We start from the raw sequence: 16,638 nt of genomic DNA, 5'->3' as shown, positions 1-16,638 counted from the left end.
CTATTAAAGCTATAAAATATTAGTAACAGTTGTCAGAATTTCACCTTCAATTAAACTCCCTGAGTCCTATCTGCCCTGGAGCCCTCCTTGCCTTTAAGCCTACTTCCAGCTAATGTCGGATCTGGTTAACAGGTGCAGGGCAGAGCCAGACCGGGATGGTGGACAGGAGAGACTCATCTTCTAGAAGTTGGGTTGGAGTCTCAGCTGTATGATCTTACATAGGTCATTTCATTTCTCTGTGCTTTAGTTTTCTTGTCCAGAACATGAGAGCAACAGCATCCACTCCAGAGAACAATTGTGAGGTTTAAGTGAGGTAATTATGCAAAATGTCACACAGGTCCTGTGCCTGGCAATAGTAGGTGCCTGTAAAGGTCGAGGTCTTGCCCTTCTTTCTCAGGCAATAGGGAGAGGACTGAGCTAAATGACTCCCAGAGGCCGCATCTAGCGCTAGCCATCTGCTTCTGGGAGAGCAAGTGAGTATAGGGTGCAGGGAAAACAAAGGAAAAAATACTGACTTACTACGATTCAAAGATCTCTGTGAAATCATTTCAGACCATGGAAAATACAGTGAAAACAAACAAACACCAAGAAGGCAGGAAATGAACGTCACCTTGACCGTTTGGTCCTGAGAACCGGAAAACTAAAAAATTCAGTTTCCTCAGCTGCTTCCAGGAAGGGTTAGGAGAACAATGTTTGATTAGCCTGACAATGATCTTTAATATTGATGCAGAGCAAGCATGGCTTAACCAGACCAAAAAAAAAATTTAAGTGTTAATTTTACATACGTATTTACTTTTTCATGATGGAAGATCAGGGCAAGGAAATGAAACGCCAACCCAGTGTGTCCCCAACAAGCTCTGAGTTCCTTCGCCTACTCCGCACTCAGAGTGGGAGGATTGGCCGTCAACATGTATAGAGTGCCCAGCTCTGTGGAGCCTTGGTCTGTACGATCCTGCTGACACGTACTGAAACTACAGTTGACCATCCCTGAGTTATGGAGGGGACACTGGAGCCCAATGTCTGCATGTCTCTGCTCCCTGTTTACCTGCCACCCGTGTTGCTGAACCCAAACCCGACAAATCAGGAAGGTCGCCAGAAGTTTGGGAGTCTAGTTTCCCATGCAAGGATAAAATAGCCAACTCCTGTTTTGAAATGAACAAGATGAGGCTTATTCATCACGTTATCAGGCTTGCTGACCATGTTGCAGCCACCAACTTTCACGGCCATTTGGCCACAGGCTGAGAGATACACTACTGGGGCTCCGCAGGCCCAAAGCAGGGATGCTCAAGAATCCTTCAGTTGTCTACCGTCTGTGGAAATCTGGAAAATACCACTGCTGGTAATCAGGCTCCTTCCATCATTTTCTTGCACCGGCGTCACTTGTAGGGGAGCAGGCAGGGCAAAAAAAACATGACTGGAAGGTAAAGACAAAATGGATGGTTGGGTTACTCTTCTGAGGTGTCCTCTGACGGATAAGATGAATCGCGCCAGGTCAGCACTATGCCTGTGACAGAGTGAGGGAAGAGCCTTGTGAACACTCTCAAGAGTTTGAAAAATGCCATAATTACACTCCTTGACTTTTGGATGGATCATGATAATAACTGCCATTTATTGAATTTTTAAAATGGGCCAAGCACTACATCAGATGCTTTTACACGTATTAGCTTATTTAATCTCCACAGTAACACTATTAAGTAGATGCCGTTTTCCTCATGTTCTGGTTTGTTTCTGGTTAATGACTCTTCCCCACCCCTGACATTCTCTCCCTACCTACTACAAGCTCCCAAGAAGAAGAATGCATTAAAGCTTATTATTTGCCTCCCCATGACACCATCATGCCAGTGTCATCTGGCCCTGTGTGTCTTTGTTTCCAGTATTTACCACGAGAAGCCAAACCCCGAAGATAGAGTTTCACCTGGACATAAGAGCTCTGTGAGATTATGATCTGTCTCAAGCTCCTGCCCCTCCCTAACCCCCCAAACCCTTTCATTAGCCCTCAGTAACTTACAGTCAGTCCACAAAATCTGCCTCTTCTTTCCTGCCTCTTGCTCTGGTGTCTCTTTTCCTCAGAAGACCACACGACTTCATCACATATTTGCTTACAAGTCACCTCCTCCCAGCTCTTACTTGACCTCCGTATCTCCTCTTTCCTTAGCCTACTCTGTTGTATGTTCACACATGCATCTGTTATTTTCTGTCTACCCACTGGAACGTACACTTTGTGAAGTCAGGGACTTTTGTTCATCAGTACATTCCTAATACCCAGAATAGTACCTGGCATGTTATCTTTGCTCAATAAATACTTCTTGAATGAAGTAATCCATAAGTGAGGAAACTGAGCCATGGAATGGATAAGCAGTTTGTCCCTGGTTACACTGCTGTGAAACAGCCAACCCATGTCTGTGTGATCGTAAATCCCTGGCCCATAAACACCATGTTGTCCAGCCTCTTGATGGATTGTGTGAATGCAACACAAACAAGAATATTCTGACTGAACTGGAGTAATCAGTGTCAATATAGGGAACTTAACTGGAGAAGATCCTACAGGATGAAAATTTACTGTTGTTTTTTTGTTGCAATGTGAGATATTGTGATTTAGAAGAAAAGCATGTTTATGGCCATTCAGGTGACCCAAAATATATTTCTCGTATATATTTGGTCTTAATCCACAGTTCCTGACTCAAAGCTCCTCTAAAGCCCTTAAAATTTCCTAAGTGATGAGAGCAGTAAAGGTTTTATTTGGAGAGTCCTTAAGATGGGGGCTGGTTGCCAGTGTAGCCAACCGTGTGATTAGAGGGTTAGCACTTTAAGTGCCAACCCCCCTCCCAACCTTCAGAGAGGGGAGAAAGGCTGGAGGTACATTCAGTCACCAGTGGCCAGTGATTTAGTCAATCATGACTGTGTAAGGAAACCTCCACAAAAACCCTAGAAGACAGGGTTCAGAGAGCTTCTAGGTTAGTGAACACATGGCGATTTGGGGAGAATGGCAAGTTCCAAGAGGGCATGGAAGCTCCACGTGCCCTTTCCCCATACCTTGCCCTGTGTATCTCCTCATCTGGCTGTTGATTCATATCCCTTAACATCCTTTGTAATAAATCAGTAATCTAGCGAGTAAATGGCTTTTTCTGGGTTCTGTGAGCTATTCTAGCAAATTAATTGAACTCAAGCAAGGGATTGTGGGAACCTCTGATTTAGAGCCATTCAGGCAGAAGTACCAGTAACAACATGGGCTTGCGGTATCCTGAGTTCGAGCAGGTAGCTGGAGCCTCCAGTTTGTAGCCTGTCAGCCAGAAACACAGGTACCATCCTGGGTGTGTGACTGGTATCTGAAGTGAAGGGTGGACTTATAGGACTGAGCCCTTTACCTTTGGAATCTGATTCTGTCTCTGTGTAGGTAGTGTCAGAATTGAGTCAAATTGTAAGACACCCAGCTGGTATCTAGATCACTGTTGGTGTGGGGAAGCCTACACACACACACACACACACACACACACACACACACACACAAAACACACACACGTTGGAATTTGGTCCAGGAACCTAATTTACATTAGGAACAGTTTTTTTGAGTTGTCACCAAGCGAAGTACAAGTAATTGATAATTTGAGGAGCCAGCAATAAAATCAGTATCCTTACAACATGAGCACATTAGCCTAGATAAAAAGCAGTTTATTAAATTTACTTACCTTTTTAAAAGAAGATGAAAGCAAGATCATGACCTGAGTCAAAGTCAGACGCTTAGCCAACTAAGCCACCCAGGTGCCCCAGGAATGATTTTTTAATGGCAAAGAAGGAGAAATTAAAGATAGTGTAAAGGATGTCAATTTTTAATTGAAATACTGTTCATACATTTGTTGTATTAGTTTTAGGCATACATCGTAGTCATTCCATATGTCTATAAATTAAGTTGTACTTAACCACAAGTGTAGCTATCATGTGAAAGCACACAACAGTATTACTATAGGATTGACTCTATTCCATTGGCTGTACCTTGTATCCCTAGGACTTACTCATTCCGTACCTGGAAGCCGGTATCTCTCTCTCAAAGGTGTCAATTCTTTATCTAACCTAAGTATTTTGGTTGTAAACACAATTACCTCTTGTTCAGCATGTGTAAATTGGCGGTCTATTTTTCTGTGAACACTGCTTAAAGCATCATTACAAATGATGTCATTACATTAATAAGTTTGGTTTCATTCTTCACTCACAAAAAAAAAAGAAAATGAAAGCTATACCTGTGTGAAGAGAAGCTAGGAAGTATCCAGGTAGACTATAGCACGTTCATGCTGCAAAGCAGCGAATGCCTATGTAGCACATGGAATGGAAGCAGTGATGGAATTGGAAAAGTAGACCTCAGAATGCTACATACACAATGATGACAACTCTGAAAATTCTGTGTGTTAGCAGTGGAATTGTAAGAGACCTTAAGGTTCATAAATAGCTGTTGATTCTAGTGTTTAGGATTCATTTGGTTATTTCACATTATTTTTGATATTTAGATGTTTCTGTTTAACTGTTAATACTCAGATGATCAAATATCCATAAAAAAGAAGAAATGCAATGTACCACATTGTGAGCCAAGGAATACGTCATCCCATCTGCTACTCATCCTTTTCCTTCCTGCCGTCCACCTCCACTGGTCGTGGACACTCAGCACTGCCTTTCCTCAGGCTTCACCCGAGCTTTCTGGTCCCCTGACTAACCTCTACATGTTACAGACCACCTGCTCTCCAACTGCATTTTCTTCCTCCCTCCCTTGATTATTCACAGATGCTTCTCCCTCCAGTTTTCAGAGCCGTTTCCTCACTGCTTTTGCCCTCCTCCTCTGTGGCTGGGGTCTTTCACCTCCCCTTCCCATACTGGAGTACTTGCTCACCTGGCCCTTCCTGTGGCATTGCCCTCATCCATGTCTCACTGTGTCTGCTCCCTGTGCTTCAGTGCTCTTAGCCCTGCCAGCGCAAATGTTGTTTCTGCCCTGACATGATCCATTCCTCGTCTGACTCTGCATTTGCTACTCTGCGTCTTTGTTCTTCCCATACCAGTACAGATTCTTGGTAAATATACTCTGGCTGGGGCACCTGGGTGGCTCAGTCGGGTAAGCATCCGAAACTTGGTTTCGGCTCAGGTCATGATTTCACAGTTCAGGGGTTCGAGCCCCACATCAGGCTCTGCACTTATGGTGCAGAGCCTGCTTGGGATTTTCTGTCTCCTCTCTTTCTGCCTCTCTCTCTCTCTCAAAATAAATAAACTTAAAAAAAAATTTTTTTTTGAATCCACTCTGGCTAATTGAAATAGGAAAAGAATTTAGTGAAAGGCTATTGAAAGCTAAAATTATGTGATTTATAAGAAATATATTATTTGGTCATTTGAATGAATGAATGAAATGAATATATTTCTCATATGTATTTAGTCTTGGTCCAAGATTTCCAGCTCAAGGCTCCTAAAACCCTTGGAATTTCCTGTGATAGGGCAATGAATGAGTCTTGTGTTACAGTAATGAAGGTGACTTTCGGGTCCTAGTTGCCAGGAGGACCAACCCTGTGATTAGAAGGTTGGAACTTTCAAGTTCCCCCCAAACCCCATCTCGGGGGAGGGAAGAAGGGCTGGAGGTTGAATCAGCCAATGGCCAGTGACTTAGTCATGACTATATAGTAAAGTCCCCATAAACACCCAAAAGGACTGGGTTCTTCCCTGAGTTCTGTGAGCTGCTCTAGGAAATTAAAAGAACCTACCGAGGAAGTCATTCTAACTTCCAGGCCATAGCCTGTCAATCAGAAATACAGGTTTAATAGCCTGGGGCTTGTGACTGATGTCTGAAGTAGGGAGTGAGGAGCATTCTCCTAGGACTGGTCCTTAAACTTGTGAATGCTGGTACTATCCCCAGATAACGTCAAAATTGAGTTGCATTCTCAGTCATGCTGCTGATATCCGAGAATTGCTTGGTACTGTGTGTAGGGACACCATCCACACTCCTCCCCCCTCCACACACACACACACACACACACACACACACACTTTGGAATTGGGTCTGGGAACCTTAAAAGAAGAACTCTCAGAATTACTGAGAAAGCCAGTGAGGTTGGACTAGAAAACATGGAGGGACAAGATGGGAGCAGAACAGTTAGGGCCATGGCCAAAATTCCATGGCCACAGACCTGGTTTGGGAAGACACTTCTACCACTACTACTGGAGAGTGAACACTGTACCTGCCACTGCGAGTACTGGACAGGAGTCTCTTCAATGGCACCTTTGTCACAGAAACCGTTTCTTCTCCAGAGTTGCTTTTCTACACCCCTGGCTTTTGGTCAGATCTAGACAGAAACATCTGGCCAAGTCACTGGCCCGTCCACGAGCTGCTGAGGGGACCTAGAAAGGAGTCTCACTTAGGCCATGAGAGCTGGGTTCTGCTTGCTGCCACAGTTCATACGGTAAGAAATTGTTCAAACAGATTCTAGGCAGGAACAAAACCCAAAACACCACATGGCCCATTCCCAATTCATGACAGTTGTTTTAATAAACTTTCTGCAACTTCCTTAAGTCCTTGAAGCTGTTTCTTCTGACCTCTCCCTCAGCAAGAACTCTGGAACGTAGTTCAAGCCAAAATTAAAACATTAGGGGTCACAGATATCTATACAAAGACATCAAACAGCATGATTTAGAACAGAAAGAAAAGGAGTCAATCTAAATTTCTAACAGGGAAGAGTTAATTGAATTATGAGCTAGCCATAGAATTAAATATAGGCAGTCATTAAAAATCATGGAATTTTATAAAAATTTTTTTTTCAACGTTTTTTATTTATTTTTGGGACAGAGAGAGACAGAGCATGAACGGGGGAGGGGCAGAGAGAGAAGGAGACACAGAATCGGAAACAGGCTCCAGGCTCTGAGCCATCAGCCCAGAGCCTGACGCGGGGCTCGAACTCACGGACCGCGGGATCGTGACCTGGCTGAAGTCGGCCGCTTAACCGACTGCGCCACCCAGGCGCCCCGAAAAAATCATGGAATTTTAAAGACTTTTTATAACACACAAAACTATAGCTAACCAGAATTCTACAATATTTATATATAAGCTCCCACAATTATGTATGTGCATATGTGATCCTATTTTCTAGTAAAATATAAATGTTTATATAAAGACATTCACTGAAAGAGAATACACCAAAATTTAACAGATTGATGAGATTGGAAAGGTTACTTTTTTTCTTTATGCTTTTCGTGGTTTACACAATGAGCTGAAAATTATTAGCATTTAAAAGAAAATCCACTGGGAGCAAACTTCCAGTGGCATCATTCTTATCCTTTGTCGTGTTCTCAAAAAATACAATTTTTCCCAAACCAACCTCAAAAATACTCAGAATTCTCTCTTTTCTCCTGGTGTTGAAATAACTCACTCTTTTCTGTAGAGTAAGTTCCTCCCTCACCACCAGTTCCACTGATCTTTATGTTCACATATAGATCATTCATTCCATTCTATAAACCTTTTCCCCAGCCTGCTTCATTCACCCAGCTCCTACTGGAGCTCTCTTCCCCTTTGGGCTCACTCTTCTCCTGCCCTGTATTTTAGCCCAAAGATTCACTGGAATAGCTATGATCTTTATCTTTGTAGCTTTCTTGGCTATAAGAAACATTGATTCGTTATCTTTGACACACTTTGGGTCATAGGCTAAGTCAGGTGACCTTGTGGGTTTCTTATTTTTCTAAAATAAGAAGGTGCACTCTTAAGCACTTTATCTGACTTTGCTTCCTGTTAAGCCTTATATCTATGACGTTTTTCTCCCTGTGTCTCTGGACTATTCCTCCACCTCAGTGTTTGCTCCCTCCCGCATCTTCCCCATTTACCTGTCTACAAAGTGAAACCAGTATCCTAATAAACAGGACTGTTGATTTTGAAACCTGTGACCTCCACAGAGACTACCTGCTTAAGCCAGCTCAGCTTTGACAGTGGCCTCTAGTTCTCCAGCTTTATCCATGACCCTGGAAGCTCTGCAGAACCTTCCCTGCAGCTCTGTCCCTGCCATTCACGAGCTGTCTCCAGCCTCCACCTCCACCAGCAAGAAGCTGTTTGAAAGCCTAGCTTTCAGGCAGGTACCTCAGAGTCAGACTCTGCTTTTCTGCCCATTCCCTGCACTTGCAGCCCTAGTTGGGCTCCCCATCTGGCTTTTAATCTCTCCTTCACGTGCTCCCTGTTGGATCGCTCTCAGCTTCATGGTCTCTTACCTTCAAAACAATCCAGACCCCAAAGGTCTTGGCCCACATTGTGTGTATGGAGTTCCCACTAGGCCAGAAGTTGAGTTCAGACTCCCCAAATTAACTGTATTTCTTCATACGTGCCAGTGTTACGTTTCAGCCAACAGGACTTGGGCCTGTGGTGACCCACATCTACAGAGCAACAATCCTTTTGTAACCATTGATCCTTGATCCAGCTCATCTACCCTCATGACTTTATATCAGCCCTGACCTCTTTCTGTTTTCTTGACCTATAACTTGTATTATCCTTAGTACATCTTTTGGATTTTCTGCTCTCAGAGAAAGTTTATTTATTGGCTCGTTAATTCATCTAGCAGGCACATGTTGAACACTTAACAGTTGGCACTACAACTAGTCAGAGGCTAGTCAGGGAGTTAGACAAAATCAAGGGCTACGTCAATTAGTACACTTTTTATTACTAGTGACAGAAGTCCTGATTCATGCTGTCTTAAGTAAAAATGGAATGTATTCCCTCACATACCTGGCAAGTCTAGAGATAGATCTGGTTTCCTTCAGGCACAGCTGGATTCATGGATCATAAATGCTACCTTTGGGACCTGGCCTGTCTTCATCTCTCAGTTCTGCTCTGTTCTGCTTTGTGATGGCTTCATTCTCAGGGTAGCAAGAGAAGTGTTAACAGTGCCAGGCCTACATCCTCCAGGGTTTTCGTATAGCAGAAAAGTCACTGCTCTCTCAGCAGCCCCCACAAATGTCCCGCTCCATCTTGTGGTTTTCTCACTGGATTAGGTGCTCTTCCCTGAACAAGTGACTTCTGTCAGGGGAATTTGATGCTAGGACTGGTCAGACTGGAGTCATATGTCCTCTCCTTATAGTTGGTTATGGAGTCTACCCAAGCACTTAAGTTGAGAGAGAGAGAGAAATACAGTACAATGGTTCCCTGAAGAACAGGCAAGTGGATGTGGGATGATTTTCTAAAAAGCTGTCAGTTACAGATGAATGGATAAAGAAGGTGTGGTTTATGTATACAATGGAATACTACTTGGCAATGAGAAAGAATGAAATCTGACCATTTGCAGCACCGTGATGGAACTGGAGGGTATTATGCTAAGTGAAATAAGTCAAGCAGAGAAAGACAGATACCATATGTTTTCACTCATATGTAGATCCTGAGAAACTTAACAGAAGACAATGGGGGAGGGGAAGAGAGGAAAAAAAGTTACAGAGAGAGAAGGAGGCAAACCTTAAGAGACTCTTAAATACTGAGAACAAACTGAGGGTTGATGGGAGATGGGGGAGAGGGGAAAGTGGGTGATGGGCATTGAGGAGGGCACCTGTTGGGATGAGCACTGAGTGTTGTATGGAAACCAACTTGACAATAAATTATATTTAATATAAAAAAAGCTGTCAGTTACAGCCTTTATGTTTATGGTAAGTGTGTATGATAGAGTTACAAATGGAGTTGAGTGTAGCAAATGGAGCATTCCACTCTATATACAACTGGGCAAAGGATTCCCCCCTCCTTTACCCCTTCACTCCTTCTTCCTTTGAGCAAAATTTAGTGAGTGCCTTTTGTTGTTCCAGGTGTAGAACATAGATGGTCCTAGAAGTTGCCCATAAGGAGCTTACAAAGTAGAAAGGAGGAAAGACAATAAAAGTAATGCCCCCATATTTCTTGAGAATGTCCATTTTAAGAAATAGAAATATGAAGACTATTTCTGTGTTTTTTTAAAAAGACAAGATCAACCATAATCTTTTTTACTTAAAATTCTGTTTTGTTCAATGCTTGGAATAAGTCTTTCTGATATGCTTCATTAAACAGTGGAAACTCCACAGTCCACAGTTTTTTAATTGTCTTGCCTAGGCTTCTGTAAAATGCAGGGTCAAAACCTGTGCTTAATTAAAAGTAGCTTTCCTTCGCCAAAGTTTTCCTCAAGATGAATTTGCCATTTTTAAAAAATGTTTTTAATGTTTATTTCTGAGACAGAGAGATAGAGCATGAGTGGGGGAGGGGCAGAGAGAGAGGGAGACACAGAATCCAAAGTAGTCTCCAGGCTCCGAGCTGTCAGCACAGAGCCTGATGCGGGGCTCGAACTCACAGACTGCAAGTTCATGACCTGAGCCGAAGTCGGACGCTTAACCAACTGAGCCACCCAGGCGCCCCATGCCATTTTTTTAAGTACTTGATTTATGGTTTTGTGGTTTTATCGTATCGAGGACTTTGATAGTAAGGTGCCTCAAAATAGAAATAGAGGACAGAGATAAACAAATGAATACCTTTAATTTCCACTTTTAGCTTAACAATCTCTATTTCTGATCTGTAGCAGGTTGTTAATGCATCTCCCACCAATGGCCAGTCATTTCCCTGCCTGTATACAGACATTTCCATCAGAACATTCACAGTTTGTATGTTCAGGTAGTGAAATGAAAGGCAACGAACATGAAAATATTTTTGTGACATTGAAGACCCAACAAGCAATCTTTACATTATTTTTTAGCTGTAGGTTTTATTTTGTTCAGTTCCATGGAAAAAAAGATTGAGAAAAGCAACACAAATAAGCCAAGGATCAGGGAATACATTAATGCAGTGGTTCTCAACTAGAGACATTTGGCAATGCCTGGAGACATTCTTAATTGTCTTGCCTACTGGAATCTTGTGGGTAGAGGCCAGGGGTGCTGTTAAACATCCTACAATGTGCAGGACAGGCCACCACAATGAAAAATTATCCTGTCCAAAATGTCAGTAATGCCGCTGTTGAGAAACCTTGCATCAATAGGATTTTTAGAATTCTGAACTCTGAAAGGATTCAGAACAATCTTGTAATTTAGGCATAAGACAAAACTAGAGGCGAATTAGAGTCATAGAATTAGAAGAATCCTGGAGCTGACAGGGAAAGTCATTGAGTCCACTCTCCCTGTACATATGGTAACCGAGTCCCAGGTAAAAAGTGACTGAAGCAATAGACGTCCTCCACTCCTAAACATGCGATCAGGCAACTTGCCAAAATCTCTCTGTGCCTCAGTTTCCTATTCTGCAAAAAGGGACAATAAAACTTGCCTCAAATGATTGCTGTGAGGAGTAATTAAAATAATGTGTGTGGACTGTTTAGTACAGTACCTGGCCACAGTGAGTTGTTGATAAAGAGTGGCAGTGAGAGCCTAGGTGGTGATTCTCGTTACTGTCCCAACAGTAAAGAGACAGTAATTGAACCCTGTTCAGTTCAACACTGTTGAACAGGGTTGTACCCTGTTCCCGACTCTCAGTCCCATGTTCTTTCTATTACAGTGTCTTCAGGGTCTGTGAAGAAAAAGTTATAAGGGCAACTCAATAGGGATCAAAGAAGATTGGTCTGAAGAGCAGCTTAGTAGCTGGTAATTCAAGAGAAACTAAACAAAAACTCTTCATAAAGACAGGGGGTAGGTAGGTAGCCACTTTAAGGAAGGCATAAAAAAGATTGGTTCCCACCTGAAACAGGCTACCTTCTCTCTTCCCAAAGTCCTGTGGATGGTGTGTCAGGTGGGCTTGCCTCCAGGAAGGGCGGAGCCTAGATCAGATAACTTATCAAACCCTGAGAGCCCTGACCGAGTCTTACAGCCCTGGCAGAAGGTCCGTCCAGTCCATTGTCTATCGGGACAGTCTCTGAAATGCCGAGATGGTCAGACAGTATATCTGGAGACCCTTTCAACTCTAAGATTCTCTGATGTCTGATAAGTTTTGTGGACTATGTGCTGGAAAGATCATGTGACATTGTAGATAATGCCCAGCAGGCACGTGTAGACAGCCACAAATCTCCTGTTTTATGATCTGTGGAGTAAAAAAAAAATGCTTTATTAGGCTTTGCTAAGTAAATATGGGCACATGATTACAATGTTGTGCAAAACAATTTTTCTCAGAAAATAATAATAAATTATCTTACCGACAATTCCATGAAATAGGCTTCCTCTCATTTTCTTAAAAGTCTTCTAAAAAGTCTTCGAAGTTGCTCTAGGAGTTGGATTTCTGTTTCTCTTGTTACTTTTGCCAAATAACAATTGTTATTTCTAAATTGTTTTTAACCGGTGGCTTTTTATAAAAATTAGCAAAATTCAAAAGCATCAAAATCTCTGGACCACAAACACAGATTAAATTCTCGTGGGGGGGAAAAAAAAAAACCTCATTCATTTAGTAGCCTTCTCTCAAATATCCCATTTGTTGGCCTGGACTCCTAAAACGGTTATATATACCCCACAAAAATACCCTACATAGTCTTTTAAAGACATTTTCTTCTACATCTTACATGTTAATGCTCCAACCGTTATAAAGATTATTTTAGAAAATCAACAAGAACAAGTTGGTACATGAGAAAATAGTGACCCATAGCCGACTTTATCTGTCTTCTGTGTATTTGTGTGACCCGCAAGCAATTGGAGAAGAGCAACACAGCACAGTGGATCCTGGCTGAGCATCAGGCACTGTGCTAGACACCCTCTGGTAGCAGAGAAGTTAAGTTGTTTGCCTGGAGCCACTGGCTGAGAGAAGTTAAGTTGTTTGCCTCGAGCCACACAGATGGTAAGCGGGAGAGCCAGCATGGAGCCCTGTCTACTCCTATGTGCATGGGGTTTGCTGCACACTAGATCTTGACAAGGAATAATTCAAGGCTTAGAATAATAAAAAATCTCCTCTAAGATGTGACTGTTTTTAACTTTAAATGCCTCATTTAGATTAGTATTCTGTATGTTAATTTGACCTTCAACTTTTTTTTTTTTTTTAAGGTGTTGTGTAATGGACCAGGAACGTGTGTTCCTGTCTGCGTATCTGCCCTTCTCCTTGGGATACTAGGAATAAAGAAAGTGATCATTGTCTATGTTGAAAGCATCTGCCGAGTAGAACATTTATCCCTGTCCGGAAAGATTCTGTTTCACCTCTCCGATTACTTCATTGTTCAGTGGCCGGCTCTTAAGGAGAAGTATCCCAAGTCTGTGTACCTCGGGCGAATTGTCTGACTAATGACAACTTTCTTCTCTAGAATTTTGCAGTAAAACATATTTATCATAATTGGGGGAGAGAAAAACTACATGTTTATTATAAAGGTTTCTGAAGGTCCTGAGAATTATTGGTGGTGAGGAGTAAAAAATGTGTAACTCAGTAAAGAAACTGAGGGTGCTCTTATAAAACAAACGTTTATAAATCATTAAGTATTTATGCTTCTGTGCACCAAATTTCTTTTCTTTTCTGTCACTACCTGCAAGTTATCTGCTGACTTGACTTAGTAATATTTTTCCTACAACTAAATATAGAATTAGTATGGTTAGTAACATTTCCTGTTCTGCAGCTCTTTGTTTTGTTTTGTTTTGTTTACAATATTCTGCATTGTAGCAGAGAAAGATATTTCTTAGTTTTTGTTCAGATACAACAGGCTTTATTTCCTGTATGGAAGCAGTAAAGTCCCTAGCGAATCCTTTCAGTATAAAGGAAGCAGTTATATTAAATGGGCTTCATGACAATTTGCATTCCACAGGCTTCCAGAACTGTGAGCATACACCAGTATCTTTTTTTATTCTTTGGTTTTGCTTTGTGAGTAGTTGCCCTGAATCCAGAATATCTTTTGAAATGTCTTGTTTAATTGTTAAAATAAATTAAAAGGTGACTACTGTCATAGTAATAAAAACATGATTCTGTGTTTCAGGAATCCAAACTCAAAACATTTTTTTCCTTTGTATTTTGTATTTGTTTATGTTAAGTTTATTTATCTATTTAGAATGTGTGTGCAAGCACATGAGTAGGGAAGGGGCGGGGTGGGGGTAGAGAATGAGAGAATCCAAAGCAAGCTCTACACCGTCATCCCAGAGCCCAATAAGGGTTTTGAACTCACGAACTGTGAGATCATGACCGGAGCCGAAATCGAGAGTCGGACACTAAACTGAACCACCCAACCCCTGAAACTCAAAAACATTTTTACAAATGTTCAAGTGGAGGGGTGCCTGGGTGGCTCAGTCGGTTAAGTGTCCGACGTCGGCTCAGGTCATGATCTCGCGGTTCATGAGTTCGAGCCCTGCGTCAGGCTCTGTGCTGACAGCTCAGAGCCTGGAGCCTGCTCCTGATTCTGTGTCTTCCTCTCTCTCTGCCCCTACCCCACTTGTGCTCTGTCTCTATCAAAAATAAATAAATGTAAAAAAACAAAATTTTTTTAAATGTTCAATTGGGACCCCTGGGTGGCTCACTTAGTTAAGCGTCTGACTCTTGATCTCAGCTCAGGTCTTGATTTCACGGTTGTGAGTTCAAGCCCCACATTGGGCTACATGCTGGGCATAGAGCCTACTTAAAAAAAAAAAAAAAAACGCTTTAGTAAATTCACATTGTCATGGCTGTAACCGTCCCTAGCATTTTGGGATGTTTAGGCTTGGCAGAGTATATTTATAAATTTTTTTTTTCAACCTGTATTTATTTTTGAGACAGAGACAGAGACAGAGCATGAACGGGGGAGGGGCAGAGAGAGAGGGAGACACAGAATCGGAAACAGGCTCCAGGCTCTGAGCCATCAGCCCAGAGCCTGACACGGGGCTCGAACTCACGGACCGCGAGATCATGACCTGGCTGAAGTCGGACGCTTAACCGACTGCGCCACCCAGGCACCCCTTGGCAGAGTGTAGTTTTACTAAGCATTTAGGTAAGTTCTTGCTGGCCAGGTATTCTTCTAAGCACTTGTCAAATATTAACTCATTTAATCCTAATAACAACTCAATGAGGTAGGGACTATTACTATCCCCCTTTTACAGGTGACTTGTCTAAAATCACATGACCAGAGGGGCGCCTGGGTGGCTCTGTCGGTTGGGTGTCCGACTTTGGCTCAGGTCATGATCTCATGGTCCATGAGTTCGAGCCCCGCGTCGGGCTCTGTGCTGACAGCTCAGAGCCTGGAGCCTGTTTCAGATTCTGTGTCTCCCTCTCTCTGACCCTCCCCCGTTCATGCTCTGTCTCTCTCTGTCTCAAAAATGAATAAACGTTAAAAAAAAATAAAATAAAATAAAGTAAAATCACATGACCAGATTCAAGCCTAGGGCAGCCTAGCTTGAGAGCAAAGCCAGTTTCATGGGCATGTGGCCTGTGCAGCCACATAGGGACCCACACTCAGGAGGGTCCTGCACTTGGGTTAGTACTCTGCTGTCACTCTCAAATGCATATGGGACAAAGGACCCATGTTTTATTTTGCACTGGACACCACCAATTATTTAGTTGGTCCTGCTTGAGAATCTGTGACAACACGCAGCGCAGAGCCTGGCCTGGTGGCTCCTCAGCGAACAGACATTCCATTCCCCCTTCTCCAAGCTCTCGCCTTTAACAAGGCAACAGACAGTGAGAAGAGCTCTTGTAGTGTTCGAGTTTTTATTTTTCCCTTTTAAATCTGCTTAATAAGGATGATGTAAACCTAACAAGTAAACTAATGAAGAGATTGACTGTCAGTGAAAATAGGCATGAGTACCTGAGATGCCGTGAAATTAAAATGCTGAGGCTGATCCAGCCTTTATTGTTCTCTCGGAACATCTCTGGCTAAAGTAGGAGCATCTGTCATCAGGACATTTTCCTAGGTGTTTGGCTGAGAAAACTCTCAGAATAAGGATGGTATTTTGCCACAGGTCAGCCTAGTGGTAGTTCATTGTGTGCCTTGACTTTAATCATCAAATCTCAGGTGCTGTCCCTGCTTCCATTGATGGAAAGGCCTAGAATGTCAGATGAAATAAGCCTCTACTTTTCTAGACAGAAAGTGATCTTTTTAGGGATAATAGCATGTATATTTCTTCACCTTTGAATTTTTTTTCTGCACTTTGTTTAAGTGCCACTAGGTAAATAAGTGAAATTGGACCGTGTTCAGGTCAGTTAATGCCTGTCAGTGTGCCAGTGCAGCTTCCCCCGGGTCCCCACAGGTAATCCTGCCGCAGAGAATCCCGTCAGGCCATGGAGAGTTATAGAAAAGATGCCATAATTTTTTCCAGCAATGTATGTCCCAGATGTTTTGCAGAGCCTTAACCTAGACCGTGGTTAGCCTGGAATGTCAGAGAAAGAATCTCGTGTGTGTGTTATCACTAAAAATTTAGGAAAATCTTCCTGGGTTCTGACTACTGTGGACACATTCAGAGTGAGGTTGGCTCGGCTCCAGATTATTTGGTAAACGAGTACATGGTCTGGTGTATGTTGTGTTGGTGTTATGGCTAACTCAGGTCCTCACGGTCACGTTTGCAAAGGGGGCTGGTTTGAGATGATAGTGGGGGCACAGCTTCCTTGCTGTGTCTTTCTGTGACATTAAAAAACAGTGCTGTAGTCTCGACTCAAACTGAGGATCAGGACCTAGCTTGTCTTTTCTGATTTCTCTTGAAACACTCTGGAATGTACCTCTTACTGGAAGAGACTGTTCATGAAAAATTAATTGCATCAGTCTTTAAATGAGAGACAAGGAA

At 42.5% G+C, this 16,638-nt stretch overlaps 1 protein-coding gene across 2 annotated transcripts in view; it reads left to right on the top strand.

Moving 5' to 3' along the window:
* The window catches only part of ALG14 (ALG14 UDP-N-acetylglucosaminyltransferase subunit), a 101,334-nt gene extending 87,447 nt beyond the window's left edge, over positions 1-13,887 (top strand). Inside the window, exon 4 of one of the 2 annotated variants that reach the window (XM_045478364.1) lies at positions 12,958-13,887. In XM_045478364.1, the coding sequence (XP_045334320.1) occupies positions 12,958-13,188 (231 nt within the window). In that variant the 3' untranslated portion in view covers positions 13,189-13,887. The remainder of the gene's footprint in view (positions 1-12,957) is intronic. The other variant, XM_045478366.1, reaches the window with a different exon arrangement.
* The last annotated feature ends 2,751 nt before the right edge of the window (positions 13,888-16,638 follow it).

The sequence above is a fragment of the Leopardus geoffroyi genome, chromosome C1 (assembly GCF_018350155.1).
Source record: "Leopardus geoffroyi isolate Oge1 chromosome C1, O.geoffroyi_Oge1_pat1.0, whole genome shotgun sequence".
Lineage (NCBI taxonomy): Eukaryota > Metazoa > Chordata > Mammalia > Carnivora > Felidae > Leopardus > Leopardus geoffroyi.
The sequence above is the reverse complement of the archived record's forward strand: the minus strand, read 5'-3'. Positions and strand labels throughout refer to the sequence as shown.